Here is a 24395-nt window from a genome sequence, read left to right on the forward strand (position 1 = left end):
ATTTGTATCATTAAAACACATAAGTGAAAATAAAAACTTTAAGGTACCTATGCATGATTTTTTAAAAGCTTCCTCATTTAAGTGAATTTTTCTTTGAAACAACTGAGGGCTTTAATCCTTATTCTCTTCTGTTTATTTCCATATGTTATAATATGTTATACTATGTAAAATTAATGAAGTATTACATCAAGATAAATTTATGAATATACTTGCCTTAAATTGCGATGGCAAATTATTATTCTGTGTATGTGGATATTCATACACATAATTAATTTAAATTTTAAATATATCTAGCATCTATTCAGAAGTTTTTCTTTTATACTTAATTTATTAAATGTGTTTATTTTTCTCCATAGAGGTTCAACTGGCACAGTGCCAGCTCCTCGTCTGGCTCCCACAGGTGTCAGTTGGGCTGACAAGGTAAAGGCTCATCATACAGTCTCTACTGCTTCTTCAGACATAGCATCCGCCCAGTCTTGCCCACCAATGACAGTGCAGAAGCCTTCACGCAGAAATGGCAAGTGACTTTGAATTAGCCATTTTGTGTAGTAAACAGGTGGATATATAGAGATACTTATTTTGTTTAAAATTGGTCCTATTTTTCTTTTTTGTACACTATTTGTGATATTAATTTACCATAGTTACAACATAAAATTATCTTGAAAGCTGAGCAAAACTACTTTTCAGCACTGTAGATAGCTTATGGAGATCATTCTAGTTTCAGGTTTGCCGCGTGTAAACTCGACAAAAGAGTATGATGTCTTTTGTCAACTCATTATAAGCTCCTTTAGAATTCTTTTTTTTTTTCTTTTTCTTTTTTTGAGATGGAGTCTCCCTCTGTTTTGCCAAAGCTGGAGGGCAGTGGCATGATCTTGGCTCACTGCAACCTTCATCTCCTGGGTTCAAGCCATTCTCCTGCCCCAGCCTCCTGAGTAGCTGGGACTATAGGGGCCCACCGCCACCACGCCTGGCTAATTTTTTGTATTTTTAGAAGAGGCAGGGTTTCACTATGTTGGTCAGGCTGTTCTCAAACTCCTGACCTCAGGTAATCTGCCTGCCTCAGCCTCCAAAAGTGCTGGAATTACAGGTGTGAGCCGCTATGCCCGTCTCACTAGAATTCTTTCGACTTCATTTAGGAACAAAAAAGGCTAGTTATCTCTAGTCTAGGCAGAAGTCACTTTTAAGTAGCATGTTACTACTTCAGCTGTTTAATACCTGATTGTTATTTTGTACTGCAAAATAATATTCTGTGTTTATCTTTGCTCACACATCCATTTTCTATACCATCAGAATAACTAAGGAATACACATAATTAGAAGAGGGATTATTTTGGGGGCCCACCTGGAACAATTTTATCCCATAAGAATTATATAGATGTTTTATATAAACATCTTTTTTTTTTTTTTTTTGAGACGGAGTTTCGCTCTTGTTACCCAGGCTGGAGTGCAATGGCGCGATCTTAGCTCACCGCAACCTCCGCCTCCTGGGTTCAGGCAATTCTCCTGCCTCAGCCTCCTGAGCAACTGGGATTACAGGCACGTGCCACCATGCCCAGCTAATTTTTTGTACTTTTAGTAGAGACGGGGTTTCACCATGTTGACCAGGATGGTCTCGATCTCTTGACCTCGTGATCCACCCGCCTTGGCCTCCCAAAGTGCTGGGATTACAGGCGTGAGCCACCGCGCCTGGCCTAAACATCTTTTTTATATAGAAGTCATGAGTGGATTTTTAGACATCCAAAGGGCTGGGATTTTAGAATGATAATAGGTAATAATGAGTTTTGTGTCATGAATTCAAGAGAACTTCAGACACTGCTGCTTGTTTTCTTCAGTGGAAGATGCCATTAGAGCTTTTTGGTTCAGAAAGAAATGTTTCATTGCACATAACAAAAGACATTGCTATCTGTGTGTTACGAATGTGTTTTATGTTTTTTCACTTTTCTCAGTCAGTTGTATTGGCTTCAGTATATTGCTCCTCTTTCTTTGTATTGACTGAGTAGTAGATAATTGACTATAGGCAAGGGATCTTTTAGGAAAAGGTAGGAAAATGTAAAATCAGAAAACTTAGTTTCTGTCTCTTGAAAGATTCTAAGAAAAATGTGGTGTAAAACCAAAATTGCAAAAAACTTAAAGGAATCATGATGTTAGTACAGATCTTAGTTTTGTTCAAAGCAGTCTACTTCAGATTATTCATGAGTAACTCACCTAGTTGAGATTAAATAATAGAACTTGATTATATCTATGCTTAAGGAAACTCTTACTAATGTATTGGGAAATTTTGTTTTGGACCAGTTTTATCTTCAATTTTGGGGTTTCAATGTAGTGTTATACACAGCGAGTTATGGCATTCTGTGGGAAAAGAAAACTGTTTTTCCTCTGCTCTCATGCCACAATAATCAACACAAATGACTTTTGTGACCTCTGATCACCATGAAGTATGTGGGGATTTCTCCCCACCAACAACCAATCAATCAGTTCTGCAGCAGACACCAGCTGGTCATCCTCTAATTCAATTTAATTCTGACACTGTGGAGCTGTAGATAGTGTCAAATACCACAGGTTGAGGGCTCAACTCCCAAGACTGCCTCCCACTTCTGATGCTAGTAACAAGCCCCGGGTTATTTTACCTGTGCTCTGACCAACTAGCTATAAATTAAGATTCCTTGCCTTTGATTAGTTTGCTAGAGTAGCTCACAGAAGTCAGGGAAACACATTTACAAGTTTATTGTAAAGGATATTACTAAGGATACAAATGAAGAGATGCATAGGGCAAGCTAATGGAAAGGGATGAAGAGCTTCCGTGCCTTCTCCAGGCACACCACCCGCTAGGAACCTTCAAGTGTTTAGCTATCCAGATGTTCTCTGACCCTGTTTTTTTTTTCTTTTTTCTTCTTCTTCTTTTTAAAAATTTTTTATTGCATTTTAGGTTTTGGGGTACATGTGAAGAAGATGCAAGATTGTTGCATAGGTACACACGTGGCAGTGTGATTTGCTGCCTTCCTCCCCTTCACCTATATCTGGCATTTCTCCCCATGCTATCTCTCCCCACCTCCCCACCCCCCGCTGTCCCTCCCCTATTCCCCCCTAAAGACCCCAGTGTGTAGTGCTCCCCTCCCTGTGTCCATGTGTTCTCATTGTTCAACACCCACCTATGAGTGAGAACATGCAGTGTTTGATTTTCTGTTCTTGTGTCAGTTTGCTGAGAATGATGGTTTCCAGGTTCATCCATGTCCCTACAAAGGACACAAACTCATCGTTTTTGATGGCTGCATGATATTCCGTGGTGTATATGTGTCACATTTTCCCTGTCCAGTCTGTCATCGATGGGCATTTGGGTTGGTTCCAGGTCTTTGCTATTGTAAACTGTGCTGCAATGAACATTCATGTGCATGTGTCCTTATAGTAGAACGATTTATAATCCTTTGGATATATACCCAGTAATGGGATTGCTGGGTCAAATGGAATTTCTATTTCTAGGTCCGTGAGGAATTGCCATACTGTCTTCCACAATGGTTGAACCAATTTACATTCCCAACAACAGTGTAAAAGTGTTCCTATTTCTCCACATGCCGTCCAGCATCTGTTGTCTCCAGATTTTTTAATGATCGCCATTCTAACTGGTGTGAGATGGTATCTCAATGTAGTTTTGATTTGCATTTCTCTAATGACCAGTGATGGTGAGCATTTTTTCATATGTTTGTTGGCCTCATGTATGTCTTCTTTTGTAAAGTGTCTGTTCATATCCTTCACCCACTTTTGAATGGGCTTGTTTTTTTCTTGTAAATCTGTTTTAGTTCTTTGTAGATTCTGGATATCAGCCCTTTGTCATATGGGTAGACTGCAAAATTTTTTTTCCCATTCTGTTGGTTGCCGATTCACTCTAATGACGGTTTCTTTTGCTGTGCAGAAGCTGTGGAGTTTGATTAAGTCCCATTTATCTGTTTTGACTTTTGTTGCCAATGCTTTTGGAGTTTTGGTCATGAAGTCCCTGTTTTTAAAAAAGGTTTCTATAGAAACTTCATTAGGCATGGTTAATTAAACCATTAGTGAGCAACCTAACCTTCAACTCCTTTCCTCTCTCTCCTCCCTGAAGGCTGGGGAGGTTTGGGGCTGGAAGTTCCAATGTTTTAATACTGCCTTGCTTTTTCCAGTGACCAGCTCCCATCCTGAAGCTACCTAGGGGCTGCCAGCTACTAGTCAACTCATTAGCATACAAAAAGACACATCACTCTGAGGGTTCCAAAGAGTTTAGGAGTTGCATGCCAGGAGACTGAGATGAAGACCAAATATGTATTTTGCAATATCACAGGTGTATACTTCAAGTAATATATAATAACAGTAGCTATAAGAACTGAAGTTTGTAATTTTGTGCTATAAAAAATACAGTTAAAGATGACAGTAACCACATGCATTTAATGTATTCTTCCCCAAACCCACCTAAAATGATTTAGAAATTGAACTTAAAGAAAAAAAGACAGGAGAAGAGATGATATGAACAAATTTTTGGAAGTTAAAAAGGAGAAAGATTACTGGTAACTGACGAACATACTGAGTGAGGTAGCTGAATCCTGTGCTAGAAAGAGGAGGGACAACTGAAAAGCAGTCCAATTTGTTCCATGAAACTCTCATAAACTTCAGAAATTGCCAGGAGCAGGTATCTCTAGAAGTGAGGATAAAGATAGAGGTAGTACTTTCAGAAGCATTTAGTCTTCCAATTCCTCTCCTTCTCCCTCTTGTTCAACTGTGAATGGTAGCATGGTTCTACCTCCCTCACCCAGAATATTGGAGGTTTATTATGTAGAGTAGGTTAAAAAAGATGGTGTGTGATCTGAGGGATACCAGACACATTGGAAAGGTGGGAGTAGTATATTGAAAACAAAGGATTAAGTGAAAGACTCTAAAAAGGTATTATTGAGGCCTTTCATACTCACTTCTTCCTCTAGCTCTCTTCTCCCTCCAGCTCTCTTGGAAGCTTGAACTTCCAAGCTTCCAGATTAAGAAAATTCACACTAAAGGAACACTTTCAGATCTGATATAGATCGTGAGATACTGGTCCACAAGGCTGATATTATAATTGGGTGAGTCATTGGGAGACTTTGGCAATGTAAAGTTAGATTGTGGACGCTGGTGGATTGTTCACAAAGATGGGTGCCGTCAGTTTCTCCCATCCCAGTGCTTACATGCCACTCCCACTGTCAAGTGGTGGAGACTGTTCACCCTCCCCTTGAATCTCTGGTTGGCCCTGTGACTTCATATGATCAGTTGAATATGAGAACTGATGTTTTATAACTTCCCAACTGAGGCCTTAGAAGCCTTGCAGCTTTCATTTTCTCCTTGTTGGAAGCCAGATGACAGTTAAAGAAGCCCGGGAGAGATCACTGAGTAATGAGAGACTATGTGAAGAGAAAGAGGCTATAAGAAGAACTTAGGTGTCTTAGCTAAAGCCAGTACCGAGGCTCCAATCATGTAATGAAATCATGTTGGATACTTTGGTTTCAGCTCAACTTTCATAGCTGACACCATATGGACAAGAAATGAGCCACTCCACTGAGCATTGCTAAGATTTCTGACTCAAACCATTATGTGGAAATAAAATGGTAACTGTTTTAAGTAGGTAAGTTTTGGGCTGGCTACATAGAAATAGATAATGGGAATATTCAGTATTTGTATAACATATGTTAGAGATTGAGAGGTAAAGGAGAAATCATGAAAGAGATAATTTGAGGAAATTTCCTATAACAGAAGGATATAGGTTTCTAGCCAAATAGGCCCATTAAGTGCCCAGAACAATGGATGAAAACAGATTGACAGCAAAACATGTTGGGAAATTTCTGAATACTACAGAAGATGAGAGATTTTAAATGATTAGAAAGTAATCAGTTTGTATATAAATGACAAAGAATAAGAATGGCATGTGCTTTTGCATAAATACCTCTAGGAGCAACAAGAAAATTGTGCAGTCTTCAAAATTCTGAAGGAAAATACTTTCTAGTCTAAAATTCTATGTCCAGCAAACTGATCCATTATAAGTGAGAGTAGATTAAAGATATTTTCAAACATGCAAGATCTCAAAAGTGTTTTTTTTAAACTTCCCATGGACTCAATCACTACTCGAGGGAACCAGCACAGAAGAAAGGCAAAGTTAATAACTCTTTGATTATGATCCCAGGGGAGTGGTAGCTGTGATTAGGTAGAGAGAGCAACAAATCTAGATTTCTGATGATCACAGTGCTCTGAAAGATTCAGGAAAATGAATTTCTTAAAACCTTTGTTTGCATATATTGAGATTTGAAATTTAGAACAGTTAGGGGTTGATTCTGAGTACAGTAGAAAATATTGAGACTAAATCATGGAGAAAAAAGAGGTAGGCAAATGGGGAGAATGTAAGAGCCACACCTGTAAATGAAGTCCACGAAAGGGTGAAATGAATGGTGCAAAAGCAATATTAGAAAAGATTGTCTCTGAGAATTTCCTCAAACTGTCAAAAAACATATAGTCTCAGATTCAAGAAGTACTCTAAACCCCAAGCAGGCAGAATATGAAACAAAGCTCATCTAGATAAAATATAATGAAAATGCTGAATATGAAAGAAAGAACATCAGAGGGGGGAGAAAACAAACAAGCCCATTCAAAAGTGGGTGAAGGATATGAACAGACACTTTACAAATGAAGATATACATGAGGCCAACAAACATGAAAAAATGCTCACCATCACTGGTCATTAGGGAAATGCAAATCAAAACTACATTGAGATGCCATCTCACGCCAGTTAGAACGGTGATCATTAAAAAATCTGGAGACAACAGATGCTGGACGGGATGTGGAGAAATAGGAACACTTTTACACTGTTGGTGGGAGCGTAAATTGGTTCAACCATTGTGGAAGACAGTGTGACGATTCCTCAAGGACCTAGAAATAGAAATTCCATTTGACCCAGCAATCCCATTACTGGGTATATATCCAAAGGATTATAAATCGTTCTACTATAAGGACACATGCACATGAATGTTCATTGCAGCACAATTTACAATAGCAAAGACCTGGAACCAACCCAAATGCCCATCGATGATAGACTGGACAGGGAAAATATGGCACATATACACCATGGAATATCATGCAGCCATCAAAAACGTTGAGTTCGTGTCCTTTGTAGGGACATGGATGAACCTGGAAACCGTCATTCTCAGCAAACTGACACAAGAACAGAAAATCAAACACTGCATGTTCTCAGTCATAGGTGGGTGTTGAACAATGAGAACACATGGACACAGGGAGGGGAGCACTACACACTGGGGTCTGTTGGGGGGAAGTAGGGGAGGGACAGTGGGGGATGGGGAGGTGGGGAGAGATAGCATGGGGAGAAATGCCAGATATAGGTGAAGGGGAGGAAGGCAGCAAATCACACTGCCACGTGTGTACCTATGCAACAATCTTGCATCTTCTTCACATGTACCCCAAAACCTAAAATACAATTTAAAAAATCTAAAAAAAACCCCACTATTTCCAAAGGAGCAAGAGTAAACTCATAGCTGACTTAGCAATAGAAACTACAGAAGTTAGATGACTATGGAATGACAACTTTAAGGCCCTGAAAGAAAATAAATGACAAGCTGGACTTAAGTATTCAGCAAAAATATCCTTAAATATTAAGGTGAATTTAAGACAATTCCAGCCTAGTGAAAGATGAGAAAATTTGTAATCAGCAGACCTGCACTAAAAAAAAACACTACTGAGAGTTTTTTGGGTAGAAGGAAAATGTTTTTAGATGAAAACCCACAAATGCATGAAGGAATGAACACCTTGAGTAAACATGTGGGTGACATTAAATGTTTATTGACAGTGTGAAACATGTTTTGTGGGACTTGAAATATATGTAGAATGAAAATTTATGAAAGTAATACAAAAGATAGAGGAATAGATGGAGTTTATATCTTCTAGGGTCCAACAATTTTCTGGGAGTTTACTAAAGTATTTGTATTTGATGATAAATCAAGGAGGTATATTGTAAACTCTAGGAAACCACTAAGAAGAGCAAAATACCGTATAATAGTATATAGAGGGGATGATAGATTAATAAAACTATTTGATTAATCCAAAAGAGAAAACAAACATAAAACAGATGAGACAAATAAAAAACAAGTTATGTGATGATAGAAGTAAATGCAAATATGTCCATCTCTACATTACATGTAAATTGTCTAGGTATTTAATCATGAAAGCAAAGATTATAAGACTGCATTAAAAGTAAAGCTCAACTGTATTTAGCTTACAACACATGCACCTTCAGTATGAAGACAGAAGAGTCAAAAGCATGGGAAAAGATATTTTCTGCATATCCTGTTCAAAGCTGGAGCTCTAATATCAGACAAAATAGACAAAGCAGGCAAAAAACATTCTAAAGGGAGATGTTCTTAATGATTAAAGAGTCAGCTCAAGAGGAAGAATTTGTAAAGGGTCCGTTCAAGAGAAAGATACAATAATTCTAAATTTATACATACCTAAAACAACTTCAAAACATAAAGCAAAAATGGACAGAACTGAAAGGAAAAATTGATAAATCTACACTCATTCTGGGAAACTTTAACATAACCATCTCAACAACTGGCAGTACAAGCAGACAAAATTCAGTAAAGATACAGAATATGTGAATAACATGATTAATGAACTTGACATAATTGACATGTCTAACAAATAATGGGTATTCTTTTCCTTTTTTTTTTTTTGACACTTCAATCTGGATACTCTTTACTGATGTGAATTCTGGTCCATTAATCCTCTGTTTTGTATGTCTAATATGCTATTAAGCCTGTATGTTAAATTCATAATTTATATTCTTTATAAATTCTAGAATTTTAATTTGTTCATTAAAAAAATAGTTTCCTGTAGCTACTGGTGTTCTTCATCTTTCTATATGTTCTCGAATATACTTATCATAGCTATCTTAAAACATCTGTGCCTTAAAACATCTGAATTACCTATGGATGTACATTAAAATCTTTTTTGAAGTTTTACAATTATTTGACCCTTTTTTTTTTAAAGCATCACTCATAGTCTTAACACTGTGTATTAAATAGTATAGAGCCTCCAGCTAAAATGATTGTTTTTTTGTCTGGCAAGATGATAGAGAACAAGCAGATTGCCCAAGTCCCCTCCCAAAGGAGGGAGTGAGCTGCCTGTTCACTATCATCTTGCCAGACAAAAAAACCAATCTTTTGTTTTCTGTCTCCCTTTGAGAGAGGACATGAGTGACCTTTGATTTGGTTTGAGAGTTTATTAAGTTTGATTTGTTTTAATTTGTCCTTACTCCTTTTTGGGTCTCCGTGAAAAGCTAGGGTGTTTGCCAAGTTCACTGCGTTCCTGAATTTGAACATTTTTTTCTCAGCACTATACAGTTGCTACAGTATCAGCTTAGCTCATTAGCTTCCCGGTTGCTGCTTTCTGTTAGGTTTCTTGGAGTCTGCAAAGTTTAGCAGTTGTCAAACTTCTTAAGGAGAGATTAAATGAAGATTTTTTGACTCATTTTCCCTGCAGTACTTTCCCACCCCCTCTAAGATTTTTGCCCCTTAAGTTCCAGTTGCTTTAGTATCTATTTCAGCTTGTTGGGGATGCTGGCTTCTGCCAGGATTCACTTCCTTGCATTCTGAATTCCAAGTGGTTTTGGAGAAAATGCTATGGTGAATGTGGATCTGATCTTGTTGTGTTCTCTCTTCCTAGGAATTGTAGTTCCTTTAAACTTGCCACATTGGCTACTTTCCAATGCCATGAAATTTTGTCTAGTTTTTATAGTTGTTTTTGGCAGAAAGAGGGCCAGTTTTAACACAGGCTGTTTTGCCATGGCTATAACTGTAAGTCCAAATACATAATCAAGCACATATGGAACATTTATCAAAATTGAAACATGCGGGGTCATTAGACATGTCTTAATAAATTGCAGGTGATTTAAGTGATTGTTACTGATCACAGTGAGATTAAATTAGAAATCAATTACAAAGAATATAGCTATATAATTCTCAAATTTTTGGAATTTTGGAATGTGCTTTTAAATAACTTATTGAGTCAGAGAAGATATCACAGTGAAAATGAGAAAAAGTGAACTGAATGAAAATGAGCATTTAAAAACTAGCCTCAATTGTACACATTAGAAAAGAAGAGAAGCTAAAATTCACTCTTTGTTCATCTGATGAAGTTAGGAAAGCAAGTTAAATCCAAGGAATTATAGAACAAAATAAACTGTATAGGTGAGAATAGAGAAAATAAAAGAAGACAAAATGTGGTTCTTTAAAAGAGACGAATAGAATTAACAGACCTCTAGTTATATAGTACTGCACTTGATCTTAGCCAAAAGACCAAGTAGTGATTGTTACACAGTATTGATCAAGAAGAAGAAGACGAAAGGCATAATACCAGGAATGAAATAGAGGATGTTGCTAGAGATCCCACAAATATTAAAAAGATAAGAGGATTTTTATGAGCAGTATTAAACACTAAATTTAGAAATACAGAAGAATTGACATTCCTTGAAAAACAAGGTAAAATTTGCATTGTAAGAAATATAAAAACTTGAAGAGACTTAAAAGTATTTTTAGAAAGTGTGAGTTTGTAACTAAAAAATTTTTCATGGAGAACATTCCAGGTCAAGATGGTTTCACGTGTTACTTCTTCCAAAGTTTTAAATAGCATGAATCTTAAGAAAACTCTTCCAGAGGATAAAAAAGGATCATGTTTTAATGTTGCCAATGTAACCTTAATGTCAAAATCTAACCAGGAGTTAAAATAAAACATCTCTTGAACATTGATGTGAATATTTTAAATAAAATATTAGTGAATTAAATACAGTGATAAAAATAGTATTTCACAGTAAGATTGAGATTATTCCAGGTGCACATCAGTTCCTGGTTGTGTTGACTTGAATTTAGTGCAACTTTCTTAATAACATTTGTAAAATTTAAAAAATCCTACAAGTATAAAAACTATGAAATGAAATGTAATTTTTAGTTTTGTGTACTCTCTCCTAACCTTCTAAGTATTTAGAAGTTCTCTGACAGTTTAATTGCATGATTCGCTGTTCTTAAACTTTATTATGGGAATAATTTTTTAATATAGTTTGCACTGAAGGTTTATTAAAAATATAATTTGTCTATAACTAATTTCTCAGTTTTAAAGAGACCTAAGTTATAGTTCCTAGTTTGATATATTTCTCTCTTGACTGCTTTAAATATTGTTTCAATTAAAAAAATTATATGATAGTGTTTGTGTTGGCAATTTTATTGGTTAAAGGATTAGGTCCACGTTTTAAGCAATATTTCTTTCTGTAAGGAAGCTTTCAAAGAAGGGTGTTTTTCTTTCCTTTAAAAAGTAAAATGAGTAAGCATAGTGCTTCTAAGGCTGAGCCAGTTATCTGAAAACTAAGATCTTTTGTTAAGCTTTCTTAATTTTATAATATATTTTTTTCCTCTTGGTGTGTGTGGTTTTTATATGATTCATCTTATGATTTTAATTTTAATTTACATTATATATATTTAAAGGATAAAGCATAAATGCATAATATGTGCTGAATTTTAATAATGAACAGATGAAAATTGAACATGGACTAGATATATGATTTAATGTTTAATGGATTTTTTTGAGTATCATAATATTGTTATTTTTAAAGAAAATGCCTATTTATATTCTTATAAAGATACATACTAAATATTTACCAGAGAAATGTATTTGCTTTAAATTATTTCAGAAAAGATAATGGGGAAGGGGAATGGATTGAAAATAGAATGGCAGAAACTGGGCTGGGGGGCTGTAGTTCGGTAGTCCCCGATACTCAGAAGATTTAGGCTGAAGGATTGCTTGAGCCTATGGGTATGAGCCTGGGCAACATAGCAAGACCAGTCTCAAGAAAAAAAAGCGACAAAATGTTGGTAATTGTTGAAGTTGGATTATTGGAACATGGGATTCATTATATTATTTTCTCTATATTGTATATTTGAGAACTTTCATAATGAAGAACTTCAAAAATCTACAAAACAGATGTAAACATACTTTTTCTTAGAGATTTCAAAGTCCAGATCTATGAAGTAAAATATTACAGTTTCTGTCTAATATTTATTTTAAAATAAATATAACATATAACAATATGAACATACAGTTTTATATTTTAAAAAATAAGATAATGAATTAATATACCAGTTACAGGAATGAGCATTTTGGGTTTTGTTTTCTCCTGGAAATAATTTTTTTTTACCTTTAGTGAATTGTGTGATGGTGTGACATGGTATGACACACTGTCCTGTGATATACAGATTTATTTTGTTTTCGTAGTAATGTAGATTTTCAGTTTTGTAAAAATAAACCTCAGAAATTGGCTTACTTTTTTCTGTTCAGTTTTATACCAGCTTTATGAGATATAATTCACATACCATATAGTTTACCCATTTAAAGTATATAGTTCATTGGTCTTTAGTATATTCACACATAATGTACAACTGTCACCCCAGCAAATTGTATAACATTTTCTTCACCCACAAAGAAATTCCATACACTCTTACCTGTCACTCTCATAACCCCACATCCTCCACAGCTCTGTGGTGTTTTGGTGTTATCACAGAATTTTGTTTTAGCTATTTTGATACATGCATTGTGGTTTTAATTTGCATTACTTTAATGACTAATGATGATGGTGAACATGGTGGGCTTATTTTCCCTTTGTATATCTTCTTTAGTGAAATGTTTGTTCATGTCTTTTGCCCATTTTCTACTTGAACTGTTTGTAATAATACAGTTCAGTTTTTAGATTTCTCTGTGTATTCTAGACACTAGTGTTGTGTTGAATATTTTCTACCAGTCTGTCTTTCGCTTCACAGGGTGTTTTGCCCATCAAAAGCTTCAATTTTGATGAAGTATGACTGATTAGTTTTTTTAATAGATCATACTATTGTTATCAAGTCAGAACTCATTGCCTACCCATAGGTTCTGAAGGTTTTTCTCTTATGTTGCCTGAAAGTTTTATAGTTTAAAATTTTGTTTTTAAATGATAAAATCTGTGATCCATTTTGAGTTAATTTTTGTATTAAATGTGCATTTTAAGTCAAGGTTTATTTTTTGCCTATGAATATTCATTTACTCCACCAGTTTGTTGAAAATTCTTGGCCAGGCCTGGTGGCTCACCTGTAATCCCAGAAGTTTGGGAGGCCAAGACGGGAGGATCGCTTGAGCCTAGAGGTTTGCGTCCAGCCTGGGCAACATAGTGAAACCTTGCCTCTACTAAAAATAAAAAATTAACTGGGTGTAGTGGCACCTGCTTGTGGTCCCAGCTGCTCTGGAAGATCGCCACATTCCTGCCTGGGGGATGGAGTGAGACCTTGTCAAATAAATAAATAAATGGAAAATTCTTTTCTTTCTCTGTTGAATTGCATTTGCAATTTCAAAAAAAAATTAACTGGCCCTATTAATGTGGGTATATTTCTGGGTCCGTCTTCTGTTTCATTGACTATATGTTTGTTTTTCTATCAATTGTATACTGTCTTAACTTTGTAGTAAGCCTTAATATTGGGTAGAGTGATTGCTTCCTCTTTTTCAAAATTGTTTTTAGCTATTTTAGGTCCTTTGTATTTCTATATACATTTTAGAATAAACTTATTTACATCAAAAATGTTGCTGGAGGTTTTAGAGAACAGTTACAGCTATAGATCAATTTAGGGAGAATTGGTATCTTTACTGTGCTGAATCTTGCAGTCTATGAACATGGTTTGTCCCTCCATTTCTTTAGGCCTTCTTCTGTTTCTTTCATTAGCATTTTGTAATTTTCAAGATAGACATTCTGTACTTTTTTGTTGGACTTATAACTATTTCATTTTCTTTTTGTGATTATAAGTTTTTAATTTTAGTTTCCACACATTTATTATTAGTATATAGAAATGAAATGGACATTTAGAGTGTTAGTTTTGTATCCTGCAACTTTACTGAACCCATATAATTCTAATGTATATTCTCTAGGATTTTCTATTATGTCATCTGAAAATAGGGACAGTTTTCTTTCTTTCCTGTCTGTCTTTTTTCCTCTGTGTGTGTGTGTATGTGTGTGTGTGTGTGTGTGTGTTTTGTGGCACTGTCTATAACGTTCAGTACTATATTGAACAAGCTATTGAATAAGCTTGGTGATAGGTGACATCTTTCTCTTGTTTTAGATCTGGGGGGAAAGCAGTTTTGCACCACTAAGTATTATGTTAGCTGTAGGTACTTTTGTGGATGTTCTTTATCAAGTTGAGGAAGTTACCTTCTATTAAGATTTAATGCAAATTTTTATTATGAGTGGATGTTGGATTTTGTGAATTGCTTGTCCTATATCAGTTGATACGATCACATGATTTCTCTTGTTTAGCCTATTGACAATGGTGAATTACACCGACTGGTTTTTGAATGGTGAACTGGGATGGCATACCTGGAATAAATTTCACTTGGTCATAGCTTATAATTCTTTATATATATTGGTATATTTGATATACTAATATTTTGCTGAAATTTTTTGCATCTAAGTTCATGTGATTTTTCTTTGTCTTTAGTCTGTGATTTTTCTTTATCTGTTTCACTAAACTTAGAAATTTTTCAGCCATTATTTTTTCAATACTTTTTTAGTATTGAAAAGTATTTCCTTTTCCTGTACTCTTTTTCTTGGACTATGGTGACAAAATTATTGTCTCATAGGTCCTGAGATTGTTCTTGGTCTTGTGACACCTTTGCAGCAAAAGTAGCAAACCAACTTGCATCCCTTCCTTTCCTCCTTCTGGTTTTGTAAGCTCACCCACCTTCTTGGCCACATTGACACTAAGGAGGGGAGAGGTGGAAGCAGAACTGACTGATATCACCTTGTTGCTGTAGGTTGGGGTGGGATCCTAGCTCCCTGCTGGGCCCTGCTGGGCTCTGCTGATATAAGGAAAGGGGGAATCTCAGTGCCAAACAAATCTGCCTCCCACTACTTTTTCTGCCTCGTTGTGCTTTGTCTTGGCAGAATAGGCATTTCTTGATGCCTGTTCTGTCTGTCTATGCCTGTTTATGTTTTGGAGACTTCTGCAGCATCCTGTCTGGAATACGTAGGAGGCAGTAAGGAAACCCAGGGAACTCACTTCTGTGCTGCTTTTCAAGTCCCGGAAATCCAAGGCAGTCTACTGTTGTCTGTCTCTCAGAGTCTTCCTAAGTTTGATGTGTTTTATCTAGGGTTTTTAATTATAAGATGGAGGGCCCGAAATGACGGAACGGTTACTTCATTTTGGCCAGAACTGGAATTCTTTATATTAGTTTTGGAAAACTGTAATTAGCTAATAAGAGTTTTAAATTGGGGCTATAAGCACCACTGTACATGTAAATACCTCCACATTGTCATATTTTACAGAAAGATTCTTATTTATTTTAGGCTATTTTGGTGTGTGGTTTTGAACATAGGCCCTTAGTTTCCAGTACATGTGATGAAATATTGGACTAGATCTTCTGGGGTGCTATCAATATCCTATAATTTTATGATCCTAAAAATAGTTTAAGTCAAGGTATGCTGTTGGTGCTGGGATAGAGGAAAGAACTTGGACTTTGGAGGTAGATGTGTGGATTCTGAAAGATGAAGAGACCGTTTTTATATAGCCATTAGGATAGACACCAGAACCAGTGTACCTAGACTAGCATTTTGGCATTACCTTCACTCTGTGTGTGATCTGGGACAAATTACTTAATTTCTCTTTGTCTCAGTTGATTAAATGGGTATGATAATACTGATCTTATAGGATTGTTGTGAAGATTAAGAGATATTATATATAAAGCACTTTAAACAGTGCTCGCACGTAGTATACACTGTTTAAATATTTATTATTACTCACTGACTAGATAGTCTAAGATAAGCCTTAATCTGAATTTCAGTTTTGTCATTTGTAAAGTAGGAATAATTATACATACATTTATTTAAATATGTATATACAAATATACAGTTTGTACAGTAGTTACCGCCATGTTTGTATATTAGTTGTATTTGTTGGGAATTAAATTGGAAAATGTTTTTATTCTATGGGTTTCCAAATACTTTTATCATCTAAAGAAATTTTAATTTTTTACTTGAATTTCATAGAACGGAAAGATGCTGAAGGATGGGAGACTGTTCAGCGAGGAAGGCCTATTCGTTCTCGATCAACAGCAGTGATGCCAAAAGTTTCATTGGCAGCAGAAGCTGCAAGATCAAAGGATGACAGTGATAAAGAAAATGTATGTCTTTTATCTAATGAAAGCACACGAAAAGGTGAATTTGTTGGAGATGGATCTTCTGATACTATAGAATCTCATCCCAAAGACTCATTACACTCTTGTGACCATCCTCTTGCTGAAAAAACCCAGGTAGTACATTCTGAAAATCCTTTTACTGTCTTTTTTAAAGGGGTGTGTGTATGTGTGTACTGGAATGTCTTAGTCTAGTGTTCATTTTTTAACTTATTGTGAAAAGTTTCAGGTCTACAGAAAAGTGGCAAGAATAGAACAATGAACTCCTCCCACACTGTTCACATACATTCACAAGTTAACATTTGCCACAGGTTTTCTTTTCTCTTATTACATGTTACACATACATTAAATGCTTACTATTTGAGAGTAATGTGCAAACATCATAAGCATTCACCTTTAAATCCTAGAGCAGGGATCTCTAAAGAACAAAGAGATTTATTTATATAACCACATTACAATTATAAAATTCAGAGAATTTGACATATATATGTATTATTTAATTCATAGTCTATATTTAAATTTTTTTAGTTTTCCCAATGATTTTTTAAAATAGAATTTCCTCCAGGATCCAATGTGTAATTACACAGTTCATTTGGTATGTTTCTTTAATATCTTTCACTGGATACAGTTCCTCAGCCTTTCTTTATCTTTAATTACATTCATAGTTTTGAAGAATACATTGTAAGGGTTGTTTTTTTGTACATTGTCCTTGGTTCATTGTCTAGAATTCAATTCAGCTTATGCATATTTGATAGGAATAAAGTGATTGTCCTTAGTGTCACATCTAGAGGCATATGATATCAATTTGGCTAGGTTTGTTATTAACTTAAGGTGGGGTCTTTGTGCCTCATTTGCAGTGTTAAAATTTGAACTTGTTCTACTTACTGAAAATTGAGTATAATTTGCCAATATTTAATATTCCTTAAAGTTAATATTCTCAATATTTCTTCTGTTAGTTGAGTTGATGTTTATTTTACTTATTTGATAAACTATACTTTCAGGTATTTGTTTATATAAAGGTTTATGTTCAGTTGGTCTAATTTTGTGTAAAATGACTAATGAAATACAGGAACTTTTTTATATCGTACTATAGGAACTAAATAGATCAGTTGTAAAATGGTTGTAATATCTTTGGTCTAGAATAGTATCTGCTTTTTAAAACTCTCTCTCTTTTTACCTGTGGGATCTTTTTTCAACTGGAAATGCTTCTTAAATCCCTTATCTTCCTTTACTGATGAGAATGGCTCTTAACATTGTTTCTGATCTATAAACTCTTTAATGTGTATTTGTTTTATGCCTGTGTGAGATTGCATATTCCTTCTGGGCAGTATTTTATGTTGCTTTTTAATTTCCCACAATATGGAAGAGTCCTAAACGTATAGGAAGTAATTGGTGTATATTTGTTGGCTGTAACTTTAAGAAAATCTTTAGTGTATGTAAGCTACATTAGAGATATTTAGTGAATAAACTACTTTTTATATTACTTAACAGCTATCATTTTTGCTGTTTCAGTTAAAAATATAACTTAGTATAAACATTATGCAGTTGTGTGTAGTGAATAAATCTATATGCTATTGAGATTTCAGGAATAATATGTACATAGAACTTTTGAACAATTAAACTATTGCTAAAATTTTTCAGTATAAAAGTTCACTGCTGATGGCAGCCAAGCTGATGCTTGTTTTCTCCACTGTCATTCTAAAGATGGAATTAACATATTAAGGTCTTTATAGTTTAGCTTTGATTTTGTTATATAAATGATACTGAGTTTTTTAATAAGTGGGATTGAGTATTGTACACGTAAGTAATGCTAATGTAAATATTGCCAAGAAGATTATAAACCATAGTGACTGTCATAGAAATAATGTTGATAGCAATATAAACAACGTTATATAATTTAAATAATGCTTATGCTAAAATCAACACTTTGGGACACTTTAAGTTTTGACCAATAGTAGAATTTTTAAAGTAGTTTATGAGACTTAGCCAAGTTTGATATTTGTATAAATAATTAATCAAACTGGGGTGGGGGGAGGTGGTTTATGGCCACTGCAATGTTTATCTAATGTTTATTTAAGAAGTGATGTGAGTTTCAAATTCACAGTTTTAGATTTTATTTCTTCAACTTGGAGTATCATTGGAAAACACAGTACCATTCTTTCTCCACTGTTAGAAAGTAAAAATAAAGACTTGACTCTACTATATTGAAAAGTTTTCTAAAAATGGGTATGTATTTAGCCTAAGCCAGTGTTCATTTTTTAATATTGTATTTATATTTCTCTTGGTTTGGTATTAAATATTCCTAAAGGGGAATAGGGAAGATAGCTGAATCTAAAGTGTATGACTCTCATAATGAGACACTGCATGCTTTTGGTCTTCACCCTTAGATCATACTTTTCTCTTTCAGATCTGAGAGTTGGTATCGTGTACCATATGAATTTTTGTCAAAGATACTTTGAGATCATGTTAGTATTTGAAGAGAAAAGTTTTACATTTTTGTGTGAAATGCCCTCCAAATATATTTTGGGTAAAAATTGGTTTTAGGATTTTTTCAAAAGTGCTGAATGTCCTCATTTGGTATTAGACAGTTTTTGCAGAAGACCATGTGAATACTTCTGGTTGTATAACACAATGAATGCCTCATACTTGCGACTAGATTTCATTCGTGAGGGGATGCAAAATATTGATCACAAATTGGCCTACAAGAAAATTACCATGTAAATTGCTTAATTTCTTAGAATATTTTGGACAGTGCCCAGTACATAGTAGGCATACAAGTAAATTGTGCTTAATGATCCCTGTCCTTTTGTTACACTTAAAACATACAAAAAGGATGAGTAAATTTTGTCATCCAGTCAAGTACCTCTTCACAGTTAATAGGTTAAGCAAAATATCTCTTCTAGAGTAGAATAGTTGGTATTTTTTATTATCTCTGATTCATTCTATAAATATGTTTTGTTAGTTCACAGTGAGTACATTGGATGATGTGAAGAATTCTGGCAGTATTCAAGACAGTTATGTACGAACTTCTGAAATATCTACTGTCCACGTTGATACAGAGTGTGTTTCAGTTATGCAGCAAGCTAGTACACCTCCTTTGCAAGTAAATGAAGAAAAATTTCCAGCAGAGAAAGCAAGGATAGAAAATGAAATGGACCCTTCAGATATTTCAAATGTGAGTGCTGCTAACTTGGTAAGAACAACTTATCAGAATTCTGAGTAAATCTGTTTAAGAGGCATAAAGCCCAATAATAATAACTTTTCAAAGCATTTTTATATATGTTATTTATTTTCAACATTTTATTCTTATGGTAATCTTTTCATATAGTTGAGATTCTTGTTTTTTAGAGGAAGAAAGTGAGACTGTGAGAGTTAAGTGACTTGTTCAAAATCATTGTTTGTATGTGATTTGATCAAATGACCTTTAGCCAAGAATCAAGAATCTAAACCAGTAACAATAAAGTCTTCCATGCTACATATAGCATTCTGACAGATGGGAAATGGTGTCTGCTAGACTTAGTTTTAAAAACTTTCTTAACAGAGTACTTTAGACAGCTGCTTTCATTTGCTTGGAGTTGGTCTTTAAGATGAGATTTATTTACCATCCCTATTCCAGAATCTCTAAAAATGCATTGATTTGTGATTATTTATAAGTTTATGATTTTTAGACGACAACGTATTTCTACCCATCTCTTCCTATTGCTCATTTTAGTATGAAGATACTTGACTAGGGGATAATCCAGAATAAATCATGCTAACTTTGTTTAAAAACTAACTTTCCAAAGAAATAGGCACATATAAAAAGCTGTGAAAAATTACTTAATTAGTTTCTTCTAAAATTTAATGCCTTATGCTGAAAGATCTTAACAGCAGATGGTATTAGGTAAAATTATACATTTTATAGAGATAAGAATAGAAATGAAACTTGATATGGGTTAAGTGTAAAAAGAAAAATAAAGATATAAAAAACAAATGATTAAATTATTTTAATAAGGTAGAACAATTGTTATTCATCTTGTGTCTTTTAGTAATGAACATTTTTAAATGTTGAACATAATTATGGTCAAACAAGTAGTAAGCTTATTGTACGGGGTGGAATTTGCTAATTTTTTTTTTTTTTTTGGTAGCTGGATATCAAATTGTATATTTTGCAGTTTGATTCTGTGAGAATCAAATTTTAAAAGAGGAAAAGTATCCCATACTTAAATAAGCATGAAATAATTAAAAATTCTTACCTCCATAGGTGATGGGAGATGGAGGCAGCAAACCACCAGGGCATGTGTATACCTGTGTAATAATCCTGCAGGATCTGCACATGTACCCCAGAACTTAAAGTATAATAAAAAAAAAGTTCTTAACCTCATTACTTTTATTTTCATCACATATATAAAATAAAATTGCAGAATCATAAAACTTTTTGGTTATTTTGAGGAATTTGCGTACTTGAAAGAAAGTAAGTTCTGCTTTAAATGTGAATATTAGTGTATTCTTAGAGGTCTAAAGAATACTTTTTGGGCTGGGCACAGTGGCTCACGCCTGTAATCCCAGCACTTTGGGAGGCCGAGGCAGGTGGATCACGAGGTCAGGAGATCGAGACCATCCTGGTCAACATGGTGAAACCCCATCTCTACTAAAAATACAAAAAGTTAGCTGGGCATGGTGGCACATGCCTGTAATCCCAGCTACTCAGGAGGCTGAGGCAGGAGAATTGCCTGAATCCAGGAGGCGGAGGTTGCGGTGAGCCGAGATCGCGCCATTGCACTCCAGCCTGGGTAACAAGAGCGAAACTCTGTCTCAAAAAAAAAAAAAAGAATACTTTTTGCTTTGTTTTGGCAGAAACATTTCTATGGGTTGCTCTAGATAAGCACCTTAATGTTTAGTTTCCAAGTGGAGAATTACAGAGAATTCCTGTAGTGATGAGACAACTGTTTTTTCTATTCTTTCTCAGTACAGTGTTGTCACATAGCTGTTTAAAGTTATCTGCCATTTGCTTATTTAATAGAAACTTTTGCAAAAAACAATCACAGTGAGATCTTTCTACCTAAGGTCAACTTTTGCCACCATTATAAATGTGTACTGTTATAAAACCCAGCTTGCATTGGATTTACTAACATTTTCAATATTTATTGAAAATTTAGAAAATTTCTAAATAATGATATATGCAGATATTTTATTTGTATTTCACCATGTGAAAATAGTTAAAGTTGTAAATGATTAATTGAATCACTATTTTACTTGTAAACTCTTCTACAAGGTTAGAATATTTTCAGGTCTTCAGATGTTAACTAAACAGAAATGTTACGGCCTGGGGAAAGATAAAATTGAGACAGGAAACAGAGAAGGTTCATGTGAGAGCTTACTGTCTGCAAACTTACATGTATTCAACTCTAATATTTAGATTTTAATTATTGTTACCTTATAGAGTTTTATGGCACATTAACAATAGTTAATTGCTATAGTGCTTTTGAGTTTATAGAGAAGAGCTTATAATGCACAGAAATAGTCTCTCCTCTAAACTTCTCCATCCCATTCTGTTACCTAGGGACAATCTGTGTGTTTTAGGGCAGGGAGCATGGTAGAGAGGGGGAAAGGAAGCCTTAAAAGATACCAATGCCTAGGCTTTAGGCCAGAGCACATATATAAACTGAGGCTGAAGCATTTATATTTTTAATACTTTTATTGAGGTTATAATTGATTTTTAGCAAACTTTACATATTTAAAGTGTGTAAATGGATAAATCTTGACATGTATTTACATCTATGAAACCATCACTATAATCAAGATAATAAACATAATGATTACCACCAAAGGTTTTCCCCTTCTCCTTTATAATTCTTGTATCTTGCCCTTCCCTTTACCTCCTTTCTAGGCAAACACTGTTCTTCTTTATTTTAGTATGTATTAGTGTGCATTTTCAGAATTTTATATCAATTGAATTGTGTCGGCTTTGCTTGGCTTCTTTCAACATGTTTATTTTGAGATTTATCCATGTAGCTATGTGTATTAATATTTCATTCTGTTCATTGACATTACTAGTATTCTGTTATATGCATGTAACACAGTGTTTATTCATTCACTTGCCCAGAGACATTTGAGTTATGTCTTTTTTTAATGAATAAAGATGCCATTAATGTTTTTGTATGCATCTTTGGGTGAACACGTTTTTATTTCTTTTGAGAAAATACCTAGATCAATTTTATTGATAGTATTGTTCAGGTCTTCTATATCCTTACTAGTTTTTTGTTTACTTTTTCTGTCAGCTGAGAGAGGGGTACTGAAATCACTGAATGTAACTGTGAATCTATTTTTCTTTTTTTTTTAACAACTTTATTGAGATAATAATTTATATATAGTACAATCCATCTGTTTCAAGTTTACTGTTGTTTTTTAGTATATGCACAGAGTTATACAACCATCACCATAATCAGCTTTGGAATTCTTTCATCACTCTAAGAAGGAAACCCAGTGCCCATTAGCAGTTACTCCCTTTCACTCCATGCACACCCGCCATAGATAACCACTACAATGCTTTTTGCCTGTTTTAGGCATTTCATAGAAATTGAATACAATATGTGATTATTTGTGATTGGCTTCTTTTACTTAGCATGTTTTAGAGGTTCATTCATGTCTTAGTTTGTCTCAGTACTTTGTTCCTTTTTATGATCAAGTAATATAGTCCACTGAATATACCACATTTTATTTATTCATCAGTTGATGGGCATTTAGGTTGTTCCTACTGTGCTATTATGAATAGCACTGCTTTAAGTATTTGCATACAAGTTTTTGTATGGGCACATTTTTGTTTCTCCTGGATATATATCTAGGAGTGGAATTGTTGGGTTATATGAACTCTATGTTTAACCATTTGAGCAACTGTCAGACAGTTTTCCAATCATTTTACATTCTCATTAGGTTTATTTATTTTTGCATTTCTATAAGATTTTGCCTTATATATTTTGAAGTTCTGTTAGGTCTGTAAACATTTAGGATTGTTTTGACCTCTTGATGTGTTGACTCTTTTATTATTATAAAATGATCTTCTTTATTCCTGGTGGTATTTTTTGCTCTGAAATCTGTGTCTGATGTTAATACTTCAGCTTTCTTTTAGTTATCATAGATCTTTTACTTGTGATCCATTTTTTTTCTTATAGGAAGCATGTAATTCAATCCAATTTTTTATTCAGTTTGATAATTTTTGCCTATTACATGTTATATTTACATGTAATATAATTATTGATATAATTTGTTTAAATCCACCGTTTTACTATTTGTTTTCTCTTCGAATCGTGTTCTTCCTTCCCTTTTTAATTTTTTCATAATTTCATTTTATCTCCTTTGATGGCTTATTAACCACACATAATTGTTTTGTTATTTCAGTGTTGGATTTAGGATTTATAGTATACATCTTTAGCTTCTCATGAGGATTTATTAATTAATGATTCTCCTGCATATTATTACTTATAATGCATTTTTAAAAGTTAGGTGTATATATGTTCAGAAATCATCATACCAGTATGGCATATATTCTTTCCATGTTCCCATTATAGTGTACTATTTTGGTTTTATATTTAATGAGTATATTCAATCTAATTGTTTTGATTTTTGGTACTCAAATGAAATTCACACTTTGTCATTAATAATACCTGTTATTTATATAACTTCCAGTTTCTCATACATAACTGTCTGGTAAATAAGGTAAGTCATTGATTATTGTTCCATTTGGTGGAATACCAAGTAGGTTCTTGGTTTTTTAGAAGCTTCTAAGGCACACAGCTAGTAAGTGGATGAGCCTATATAGAACTCCAGGTTTTTTGATTCTAGATCAATACTATTCTATGTATACTGTTGAGTTCATGATTAGAACATAAAAAATGATCACTTTCTGGTCAAGTGATGATTTTCCTTTTTGTTTATGTGTTTTTAACTTTATAGTCCATGGCAGAAGTCCTTGCTAAAAAAGAAGAGCTAGCAGATCGTCTAGAAAAGGCCAATGAAGAAGCCATTGCTAGTGCTATTGCTGAAGAAGAACAGTTAACTAGAGAAATTGAAGCTGAAGAAAACAATGATATTAACATTGAAACGGACAATGACAGTGATTTTTCTGTGAGCTTTAAGACTTTTTAACGTAACTATTCAAAATTTATTTTTAGA

General features: G+C 34.3%; 1 protein-coding gene across 8 annotated transcripts in view; it reads left to right on the plus strand.

Annotated features, from left to right (window-relative positions):
* The window catches only part of SCAPER (S-phase cyclin A associated protein in the ER), a 522830-nt gene that overhangs the window by 116262 nt on the left and 382173 nt on the right, over positions 1-24395 (plus strand). For 6 of the 8 annotated variants that reach the window (XM_064382920.1, XM_064382918.1, XM_064382919.1 and 3 more), the window contains 4 exons: positions 357-517; positions 16099-16361; positions 19207-19437; positions 24177-24347. In XM_064382920.1, the coding sequence (XP_064238990.1) occupies positions 357-517; positions 16099-16361; positions 19207-19437; positions 24177-24347 (826 nt within the window). The remainder of the gene's footprint in view (positions 1-356; positions 518-16098; positions 16362-19206; positions 19438-24176; positions 24348-24395) is intronic. The other 2 variants (XM_012457694.2, XM_064382917.1) reach the window with 1 other exon arrangement.

This window comes from Aotus nancymaae, unplaced genomic scaffold (genome assembly GCF_030222135.1).
Source record: "Aotus nancymaae isolate 86718 unplaced genomic scaffold, 86718_ANA_hifiasm-v0.15.2.pri h1tg000003l, whole genome shotgun sequence".
In the NCBI taxonomy this organism is placed as follows: Eukaryota; Metazoa; Chordata; class Mammalia; order Primates; family Aotidae; genus Aotus; species Aotus nancymaae.